Consider the following 10,703-nt stretch of genomic DNA (forward strand, 5'->3'; position numbering starts at 1 on the left):
CGCTCGCAGACACTGGCGTACATCCACTCACACATCCGCAGTCAGTGGTTAATTAGTGGCGAAAAAAATTAACGATTTTCGGGGGAGGCGGAGCTGAGGCAGCGCAGCGGCAGCAGCAGCAGCAGCGCGGCGGCGGCGGCAGAGACCACTCTAGCACTTGCTGAAATAGTCTGGAAGTTGTTATTGTTATTGTTATTGAAGATAGATCCTGAGGAACGAACAACAGGCCACAACGAGTAGAGCCCAAGGCATGGGCTGAGGGCAGTGGGAGAGAAGCAGAGGAGGAGCAGCAGCTAGGAGCCGCGATGGCCAACCAACTGGACGCCAATGTCAAGGACGACCTGAAGACGCAGTTCGTCACACGCGAGGGCACCTACCGGCTGCTGACCCTCTCCGAATACTCGCGACCCAACCGGGTCGGCTACAGCAGCAACCAGAACTCTCCGCAGGTCCGGGTCTCCATAGTCACGCTCCCTAATCCGGGGAAGGTGGCAACAGAGGCAGGCTCGCCAACAGGAGGAACAGGCTCGGCAGGAGGGGCGACAGGAACAGCGGGAGCGGCTACCACAACGAATGGTACCTCGCCGGCGTCATCGCCAACCGGGGCAGCAACCGGAGGAGGAGGAGGAAACTTGTCTAATGGTGGCGCCGGCGGGGACAACAACTACAGCAACAATAACAATAACAGCAGCGGCGGAGGAGGAACCAGCACTGTGGATGCCCGCCTGGGCGGTGGAATCTCCATGCACTCGATGATGAACGGCAGTGTAATTGACCAGAACGGAGTGGCCACCAATCCGATTGTGGGCGGAGACCGCATCTGTTTCAACTTTGGCCGGGATCTTTATGTCTACTCGTTTCGCGGTGCCAAAAAGGTATGTCCCGATGATTACGTATCCCTAGATGTGACGTGTTCTTTGCATCCAGGGGATGCCATGTCGGCGGGGGAAACGAGGAGGCTTATCTCCGGAATATAGAGAGGCACGAGATAAGCTTGGACGACAATTGCATTCTAGACGGATTGCACCAGCCAATTGGATACCTTCCCAGTCGCATTCTCATTCGCTTTCAGTGTTCCCCCCCAGCGGGCTTAATTTGTTCCACTTCGAGCGGTTGATGATCAATTCGCTTGTTTGGCGTTTTTATGAATGTTTATTGCGCCCGAAGGCAGCGGCCTTCCCGAGCGGGTTGAGCTCATCCCGCTGACCAGATTACTCCTCTCTGGGCTCTGGAAAGCCAGAGCATTCTCGCGCACCTTACATAATCAGCCGGAGGCGGGCCGATATCCGAAATCTAAACTGGTTCCAATTAGTGGCCAGGCAAATCAGGTGTCACTGGGATTTATTAGACCCAGTTTCGGGCCCAATTGTTCCCACATGCTTCGTAAGAGTGTTTGGGCTTCGACGTCCCATCCTTGGGATTGCTCATCGCTCCGCTTCATTGCTGTTTGCCTTCCTCCCCTGCTCAGCCAGCAGCTGTTTCTAATTCTTTGGCATTCTGTTCGGCAACAGCTTGTGATTCTCTTTTCGTATTTATTTTAGCTGGGGTTCTTTGTTGCCACACGGTTATCTGCGAAAAGTTGGCAAAGGCAAGGCTCTCCGGCCGGGTCTTCTCTTCTCCGTAGTCGAATCTTAGCATATTCCACCTGATTCTGATTCTGGCAACGAGCTGCTAATTTCTATGAAGCTTCCTAAATGTGTTAATTTCTGGGGGTAGCTTCCATGCCAGCAAGACTACAACAAATGGGGAAAAAACCATAAAACATTGTGGCCTTGTTTCAGGTTTTCACTTTCTTCCATTCAGAATTGGTATTTGCACCTGTTACTATAAATTCCTTCCTCTGAATCAGGACCAATTCAGTGAGATTAATGTTATGTAATTAAGTAGTTTGAATAGAATAGCCATAAGCCGTCCCGAACGAGATAAACATTAGCAGCTGATTGTGACGTTTGTTTATTTTCATTCCCAGGGCACCGAGATGAGCAAGCCGATTGATAAGAAGTTCTACAAGGGCACCAATCCCAGTTGTCATGACTTCAACGCGAGCGCGGCCACGCCCACGGGCGCGCCTCTTCTAGTGGGCTTCACCACGGGTCAGATCCAGCTCGTATCCCCGCAAGTGGGCCCTAGGGAGGTGCGGAAGCTATTCAACGAGGAGGTAAACACATTTATTCTAAGCTCTCAATTGGAAAATAATTAATGGTGATTTTTTTCCATGGACAGCGACTGATCGACAAGACCAAAGTGACCTGCCTAAAGTGGTTGCCCAACTCGCCGCACCTGTTCCTCGCCGCGCACGCCTCGGGTCACCTGTACCTGTACAACGAGGAGCTACCCTGCGCCGCCACCGCGCCTAGCTACCAGCCCTTCAAGCTGGGCGACGGCTACACGATACTCACCTGCAAGGCCAAGTCCACCCGGAATCCGCTTTACAAGTGGGTTTTCAGCACCGACAACTGCTGTGTCAACGAGTTCTGCTTCTCGCCCTGCGGCTCCCACCTGGCGGTCGTCTCCCAGGACGGTTTCCTGCGCGTCTTTCACTACGACACGATGGAGCTACTGGGTATAGCTCGTTCCTATTTCGGCGGCTTCCTGTGCGTTTGCTGGTCACCCGACGGAAAGTACATTGTGGTGGGCGGCGAGGACGACCTGGTAACCGTGTGGTCTTTACAGGAGCGCAGGGTAGTGGCCCGCGGACAGGGCCATCGCTCCTGGGTCTCGGTGGTGGCATTCGACCCGTATACCACATCGTACACCAATTGGGATGGCGGTGATTTTAGTGACGACGAAAATCCGACTAATGAGTACACCAACTCGCGAGAGGCACGCTTTTCTGCAGATTCGACGGCCAATGGGTTCGAAGGATTCGACCGAAACTCTACGCCTGTGCATGCATCACGGAATCGACCGCATTCCGCTTCTTTCCGATCCGACGCCTCGTCGGCCGACAAATTGGCTATTAGCTACAGACTGGGATCCGTAAGCCAAGACACACAGATTTGTTTGTGGGACATCACGGAAGACGTGTTGAGGCATCCACTGGCTCTCAGGCAAAGAGTAAACAGTGAAAGGGCGTACGTGAACGGCGGTCTGGACGGCGAAACGGATCCAGAGGCGGATGGCATTAAGGTGATTCGGCCGGTGGCCATGGGACAGGCTGGTTCCGGAAGCTGCAGTCCTATCAGGGAAACGGCTGGCGGCGTCGGAGCTGCTGGCAACGGAAACGGTGCCGGGGAGAATAGCAATAGCAGTTCCAGTAAGTTCTCCACCGCCAACTGCACGATATCATCGCAATCATCGCCGGACGATTGCGACACAGAGGCAGCGACTCCCGCCTCCACGTCCTCGAATGCAGTAGCAGTGTCGGGAACGACAGCGGCAGCCACAACCTCTTCGAAACCGAATAGCCGGAACCACGGCACGGGTAACTCAATTAAATTCCCCAATTGTATCAGTGCCACGAAGTCCGACAGTATCGATGGAGGCGGAAGTGCAGGTCAGCGGACATCACAGCCCACATCTGGGTATAACAGCAAAAACTCCAATAGCTCGAACAAGTCCTCCAGCTCTGGTAGCTTCAGCGCCTTCAACAGTCTGACGCAGCGGCTCTCGAACTTTAGTTTCCTGAGCAGCTCAGACAAGAAGGCAGCCGGATACGAAGGCAGTCACTCCACGGCGCACCGCCAACACCGCAAAGCAATGAGCATGCTGAAGAGCTACAATCAACACAATCACAGCGGGAACCACAGTCAGAGCAACCACAGCAGCTCATCCAACTTCGGTCAAGCAAGCAATCTGGAATCGGGCATAGGGAGCAGTACGACGGCGCACAGTTTTGGTTCGCTGAAGATGAGCAAGTCGTCGCACCACTCGTCGCTGGCCGCAGCCGGGCATATAGCTGGAGCGGGGACGGGCGCGGGAGTGAGTAGCTTCGATCCCATGCAGCTAATCGGCACACCCGCCTGCCCGCGCTTCGACGAGTGCCCGCTGCTGGAACCGCTGGTCTGCAAGAAGATCGCCCACGAGAGGCTGACGGCGTTGATATTTCGCGAGGACTGTTTTCTGACGGCGTGCCAGGATGGGTTCATCTATACGTGGGCGCGGCCAGGCCACGCAACGGTGAGTTTTCAAATAATATCCCTTGAATCTTGGTCTGATTTAAGACTTTACTTTTTCAGAACGCCACTCAGCACTTGTCACCTGGCCAAACAGTGGCGCCCGGGGGGACGGTAATTTAGTTTAATAGAGTGGACATTGTCAACTATCAGCGTAATCTTGTCAAGCAGCAGCAGCAGCAGGTTCAGGAGGAGCGGCAGAAGCAGTCGGTGATCTAGGTTAAAACTAGGCGATTGATTTCGATAATTTATATTGATAGGAGCAAGCAAGAGTTTTAAAGGTTTTTTATGTTGCGTATTTTGTATTCCAAATGTAGCCTAAATGAGTTTATGAACCACACACAGACACAGACACACACTGGTACCCATATATATATATACATATATATACAATATATAGCTATGTAAAACATAACTACGATCTATACGCAGCATCAGGCAACAGAACAAACGTATATGTATGTTTAACTCTAAATTATTAGTCGTAAATGTATTATTTTTTTAGTACGTGGAATTTGTTGAAAACAAAGCAAAGCATGTTTATAACTATTTACTAAGCGCTAGCCTACACTACACATAATAAAATAAAGCAAAGAACGAAGAAGCGAACTGCATTAGCAAACTAAACACAAAAATTAAATGAAACAGAAACAGAATCAAACGATCGATATAAAGGGAATAAGAGTCAGAAGCTAAGCTAGCGAATTTGTGCGAGGAGAGCGTTTGTGCGTTTTTCACATTGTGCTATGTACTGAGTTGCAGTTGAGGCCCCAACTAACCAACGACGAACTATCTAACTATTTAAACTCACGAAACTAACCTAAACTGTAGGAACTGTTATCATTACTATTACTATGGATTCGTATGCCTTTTATATTTTGATGCAAGCAAGCCGAGTGCAACGTTTTAGCATGCAAACAACAACCAAACAAATTAGACTAAATGCAGGCAGGAAACTGATAAGACAACTCCAATATGAGTCCACAGACCCGAAAACGCAACCATAAACCTTTCGTACTGGCAGACACTCACATATATTTTATTATGAACCAGGAGAAACTAGCAACAAACTGCGCGGTTAGCCAATAAGTTAACGACGAGCAGAGCCAGCAAACAACCAACCAAGAACACGTTACCGTAAAAAGAGACTAAAATTTCAATAAAATTATATAAAAAATCATCCAAATAGAGCAATGTGTAATGGTGGGATTCGTTTTCATAGCAAATATTTATTTATAAAATGTTTTTACTAACAAAAATATGTTCTCTTGCACGGATCTCGGCTGACCGATAACCACAAACTATTGAGAGGATTTAACATGCTGGGAATGAAATAGCCTTGGCTCTGGAAACGTTCGACTTTCGAGTGGAGACTGCCACTACGTATCTGGGCAAGGTTATATCAAGGAGTCTGCACATCAAGCTTCGGAACCGTGCAGTTAAAAAGTCTTCGGCGCAGCCAGAATCTCTGCCTCTGGCAGATACAAATGCTTGGATAGCAGGAAAGCGAACAGTGCTTGACCCACCACGACCATAAACAGGAAGTAAAGTTTCCGCTTCTTTCCGCCGCTGTAGTCGAACTGCTGGGGATTTCCGTAAGGATCATAGTTTATAGCTCCACTGGGTGCAGCTGGAGAGTTATCCTGCAGCAGTTTCGTTCTCAAAGTGCGAAGCTAAAAAAAATATGTTATATAAAATTTGTGAAAAATGTTTCAAGACCACACTTACCAGGAAAAATCCAAATGAGAAACTTGTATATGCCAGGGCTATATAATATCCAGATTTAAAAAAGAGCGTGCTGACCATTAAGCAAACTACTATGTTGACGTATTTGTATCCCGTAAAGGCCAGAAGGTCCAACGTCTTGAGGCTTGTCTTGACATTCATTACGTACAGGGCAATGGAGTAGATTACAAGTTCGAAGATGCTGTACGCCATAGCACTGGAAGCCTGGATGCCGAGCTGCTCTGGGGAGAAGCGTTTCTGCATACCCAGCAGCAGACCGGCTACAATCACGTAAGTTATGTAGCCCATGGTAGGAAGGTAGAGATCCGGGGCATTCACGTCGTAGCGCGGCTGTACTGGATGTTCCTGATCGTACCTCAGAGACCAATCCTTTGAAGAAATCAATGGATAAGTTAAAGACTTACGTTTTCGATCCCAACTTACCTTGTGTATGTAAGGGAAAAACAGAAGACGCAGCTTACGGCCTACATATGCATTATCTACCGCAAAGTAGTACTTCAGTTTGGCCACAGGCACCCACTTCTCGAACTGATTCTCCACCAGCTGCTTGCCTTGGTCTGCTAGCCGCTGACCATACTGCATAGCCATGTCCTGCACGATGGGCTGCTGAAACATTGCAAACTGGGGGTACTGTCCGGGGGGCACCGCTCCAGCTCCAGGTTGCCCGGGAGGCGCTAATCCATAGGCGGGTGCTGCTCCCGGTGCTGGCGCCGGCGAAGGCTGAGTCGGCAGTGGAGCATAGCCGAAATTCTGCTGTGGATTCTGTTGCTGTGGCGGCTGCTGTTGCTGCTGAGAGGGATTTAAGTTGAAGCCATAGCTGTTCGGCTGCGCTATTGGAGCCTGGGGAGCACCGTACATGTTGGGATCGAGCATCCCAGGTCCGGCCTGAGGAGCCATAAAGGCAGAACTGGGAGCCGAGGGGCCCATGGCGTTAACATCGCTTACTCGTTTGGCGGGCCGCGGGCGACTGGCAGCTGATGCTATTTTGGTAAAGAGCAAGATTTTGTTAGTGACGGAGCAGGTGTAAACTAGGGTAAACGGGGGAACACAGGCAACAGGCAACGCAGGACAGAATTTCTGGGCAGGCACAGAAGGTGGAGTAAACAATATACAGGGGGTGCAAGATGCACCTCAACGCAACATAGGGTAAACGTAAACAGTGGCACTCCGGGTTTGGGGCCCGGTCAGCGGTCAAGCATCCGGAGTGGCGTAGGGTATACTTGCTTGCCTGATCCTTACAGTTCTCCCACTTACGGTTCCGCATACCCGCGTTCGGATTGTAATTCATAATGTAGGCCGTTTGTCTTCGGGGGTATTCCAATTGGGATCTTCCTGTTTCACCGGATGAATATTGTATTCAAAATTTTGGTTTTTACACATCACCACATACGAGTGGGCTAAGCAGTGAGACCGCGCCAAAAAAATACCATATTCAAAAAATACCAACTGTGGGTTGGAACGCTACCAGGGAGGGAAAGCTATTATTATTATTTCTTTAGTTTAAAATATAATAATTTAATAATATGAACTATATTTGTAGCTTAATTAAGTCTTAGATCAATAAGTCAAAAATTAAAGTTAAAAGTTACTGATCATAAAGTTAAAAGTAAAAATATTCATAGATTTAATAGGGAAATCTTGAAGGGATTTTGTTTGACGATCATTTAAAATTGAAACATTTTGAATGTATTTTTGGAAAATATTATTATAAAAATATATTGATGGCATAAAAGTAATTTATTTTAAAATTATAAGGATTTTAGCTGCTAACTGATCTAAAAACCAGTGTAGAAATATTTTAATTTTTAGACCTAGTACTAAAAAATTAAAGTGTGGGAAAACTTTGGTTCAGTGCTGCAAAACGTTTTCAATTTTGAGCGCATTCAACGACGCACGCAAAATAAATAAATGTAATTAAATGGAAAACGCATTTATTAAACGGCGCTCGGTGACACTCAGCACCCGCCTTCTGCAGAAACGCCACAGCGGTAAGGGTTTTCGTTAATTGCAAAATTAAAGGTAGACTAAAAATCCAATTTTTCTTTAGCTTCGCCGCAGAGCTGCGGGCGCCCTGGACCTGGACAGGATGTAACGTTGTCTGCTGAGGCTCCTGGCTCTCCCTCGTCTATTGTGACAATATCAGACGACGGAGAGAGCACTCCGCCCCACAAGCGAGCGCCCAGCTTGGACGATAGCGTTGATTTCTCGCCTCGCCTGGATGTGAGCCTCTCGCCGAACTATCTTTTTTCACAGACTTTGGCCACCGAGAGCCCGGAGGTGGGATGGCGCTGGAACCGCAGCAGTACCACGGACAGCGGCTTCGACTCTGCTGAGATCACTGCGGTCAGTCAAAACACCCGAGATCGTCGCCGCCAAATAGCGTTTAAAGGATGCGAGGATAGACGCAGTCAGCTGGATAACGAACAGTGGCGGGCACAGCAGATGCGGGCGAGAGAGATGCTGAAAGAGCGTTGCGATAAGCTCCATCGCCAGCTGGACCAAGTGGCCGTTTCGGAAAAGCCAATACCGGGGACAAAGGTGGTTCCTCCTGTGGCGGCACGCACCCGCTCCGCTTCAAAGAAAACAGAACCAAAGCCCTTAGCTCCTCCTCCAGTGGCTGCAGATCCTATGGCTGATTTTCTTAACGATTCTGAGACGGATATGTTTCTGTTGGAGGCCTCACAGCAGCTGGAGTCTAAGATAGACACTCAAAATGCCTGCGAATCCAAGCCGAAAGTTTCTGCTATAACGACACCAACCAGCCACCACAAAACGAAGAGACCATCATTCTATATGAAATTCCTGGAGGATGAGAGCGAAAGTGAGGACTGGCTGAGTGCCTTGGAGGAAGCTGTGGAACAGGCCACGATGCCCAAGAAGCCGCGTACCTCGCTGCAGCGATACAAGTCGATGCCTACCACCGGAGACACATCCAGTGGCATCTCCACGATAACAAGCGTAACATCCGGCCGGGGATGCTCGACAAATACAAGTGCCTCTAATGCCTCGGGAACAGCGCTGGTCAATACGCCGCGCATCAAGCGCCATGCCAGCTCACATACCCTATCCCCGGCTACTTCCCATGGTGAGTTTCCAGTGAATTTTATTATTAAATAAATGAGTACATCACTTTGTTCCCTGCAGCGCGCGGCAAACTTTTTGGCAGCCGGAAATGAAACCCGATACGGTTACTGGCTACCGGCTTCTGCCCACAACCCACCGTTCATTCAAAAGTTCCCCGAGAGTACCTATTGTGATGAGAAAAGTTCGATTTAAGATTCTTCGTTGTGTTTCGTTTCTTCCTGGCCGTTCTGCATTCCTGTGTGTATACGAGTACACTAATTGATTCATGCAGTCTTTAAGCTGCTTTTGTAAATGTAAATTTAAGGCTAATTAAAATTTAATTGTAATTTAAAACGGGCCCTCTCAATTGCGCTTCGAACGTCAAACTGGTGTACGTCGCATGCGACCCGCCATATGCTCGGCATTACGGGTCTTGGTTGCGCCGCCCACCTGCCCAGATGGAACAGGTGGGACAGGTGGATGCGACGAAGACTGCCATCTGACAACCGGTGAGTTGTCTCCCCTCGTTTGAGCTTTCATTCAACGATAAGGCTCATTGAGTGCGTTACTGTTTTAAATTAATTGGAATGTAGGCGAAGGATTTCGTTTGTAATATTCTCTTTGGTAGTTATACAGGAATTTATTGCATCCTACCGCTGCTTTCAAATGACTTTTAAAAAGTATGTTAGTTAATATTTACATGTAAGATAAGTTAGTTTTCTATTTCACTGAATTTACATCAAAAATTAAGAAGATATTGTTAAAGTTAATATAGGAGTTTAGAATATAAAATCATGGTCTTAAGTCTTTATTAATTTAAATTACAGTTTTAAAAGTATACGTCTTAATTTTTTTTCTAAAAGCTCATTGTGAACATTTCAAAAGGTCTTTATATTATATATCCTTATTATTACACTATAATTTACATAACTTTATGATTAAAAAAAAGATTATACTTGTATTGTAATGCATGTGATAAACGTTAGCTCAGACCTTTTTAGCTCGTTGGTGTCATTTACTTTTCTCTAAGCATTTTAGAATTTCAAATATTGGAAATTAAAACTCGATATGCCTGAACATTGGGTTATATTTCCTTACCTAATTTATGACATGTTCGTAAACCAAATTTTAAAAGGCAATGGCCGTCTGTAGCTCGATATTCAGGATGAAAATTTATGGTAAATGAAATCAAAATATGAAAGTTGAGAGTCCCCCTTGTACTTAAATGCTTTTGAAACAATCAAGCTCACATAAAAACCCGGGTCCACTGGCCCCGCCGCTGGCTCTTCTGTTTGGGGCAGCAGTTTAAAGGCTTGGTGCTCGGTTCTAGCTGCTTGCTGCTTGGGGCTTTATGAACCTATTTGGGCTAAGGTCAAAGTTGAAGCCCTTTTGCAGCCATTACGCGTAAGAGGCAATTGCGTTCATGTTTATGAATAGTCGTCCCTGCGAGGCATGCACTGGATCTGAAACTGGGGAATCGCTCGTAGACTCGATTCGAGGAAAGTCAAGTATGCTGCCATATGTTGACCAAGCGCAGCATAAACCAATGGCAAAACAGTTGCTAAAATTTAGCACCGAGCGGTGAGAGTATGGTGGGGTGATAAGGCACCGGATTTCTGGGAGGGGCGGGTGGCTAGCGGGTGGCCAAATTGGTGACGTCTGTAGACTGCTGAGACCGCTGCAAAAGCCAAGCCAGCCGGGATGGAAAGTCAAGTTCTGAGGGAAAAGCCAAAGTGAAAGCTTAGTAGGAGCAGCTGAGTTGTATCAGAGTCTTAAGGA

At 47.9% G+C, this 10,703-nt stretch overlaps 3 protein-coding genes across 5 annotated transcripts; 2 read left to right on the forward strand and 1 right to left on the reverse strand.

Annotated features, from left to right (window-relative positions):
- Positions 1–299: 299 nt before the first annotated feature.
- LOC6501340 (WD repeat-containing protein 20) lies at positions 300–5,301 on the forward strand. Its single transcript, XM_001954991.4, has 4 exons — positions 300–875; positions 1,970–2,158; positions 2,224–4,119; positions 4,179–5,301. Exons 1-4 carry the CDS (start codon positions 306–308, stop codon positions 4,236–4,238), a joined length of 2,715 nt encoding a protein of 904 aa, XP_001955027.2. The 5' UTR covers positions 300–305; the 3' UTR covers positions 4,239–5,301.
- Positions 5,302–5,324: 23 nt separating this feature from the next.
- LOC6499247 (protein YIF1B-A) lies at positions 5,325–7,297 on the reverse strand. 3 transcript variants are annotated; one of them, XM_014910499.2, is made up of 4 exons: positions 7,128–7,297; positions 6,285–6,841; positions 5,844–6,230; positions 5,325–5,788 (listed from the first exon to the last, which is right to left on the reverse strand). In XM_014910499.2, exons 1-4 carry the CDS (start codon positions 7,147–7,149, stop codon positions 5,555–5,557), a joined length of 1,200 nt encoding a protein of 399 aa, XP_014765985.1. In that variant the 5' UTR covers positions 7,150–7,297; the 3' UTR covers positions 5,325–5,554. The 3 variants fall into 3 exon arrangements, with proteins under 3 accessions (XP_014765985.1, XP_001955028.1, XP_014765984.1); XM_001954992.3 differs by having other exon boundaries at positions 7,116–7,297; XM_014910498.2 differs by having other exon boundaries at positions 7,101–7,297.
- A 397-nt stretch (positions 7,298–7,694) lies between these two features.
- Positions 7,695–9,278, forward strand: LOC6501341. The gene is made up of 3 exons (XM_001954993.4): positions 7,695–7,849; positions 7,909–8,946; positions 9,006–9,278. Exons 1-3 carry the CDS (start codon positions 7,780–7,782, stop codon positions 9,035–9,037), a joined length of 1,140 nt encoding a protein of 379 aa, XP_001955029.1. The 5' UTR covers positions 7,695–7,779; the 3' UTR covers positions 9,038–9,278.
- The last annotated feature ends 1,425 nt before the right edge of the window (positions 9,279–10,703 follow it).

This window comes from Drosophila ananassae, chromosome 2L (genome assembly GCF_017639315.1).
Source record: "Drosophila ananassae strain 14024-0371.13 chromosome 2L, ASM1763931v2, whole genome shotgun sequence".
NCBI classification, from domain to species: Eukaryota; Metazoa; Arthropoda; class Insecta; order Diptera; family Drosophilidae; genus Drosophila; species Drosophila ananassae.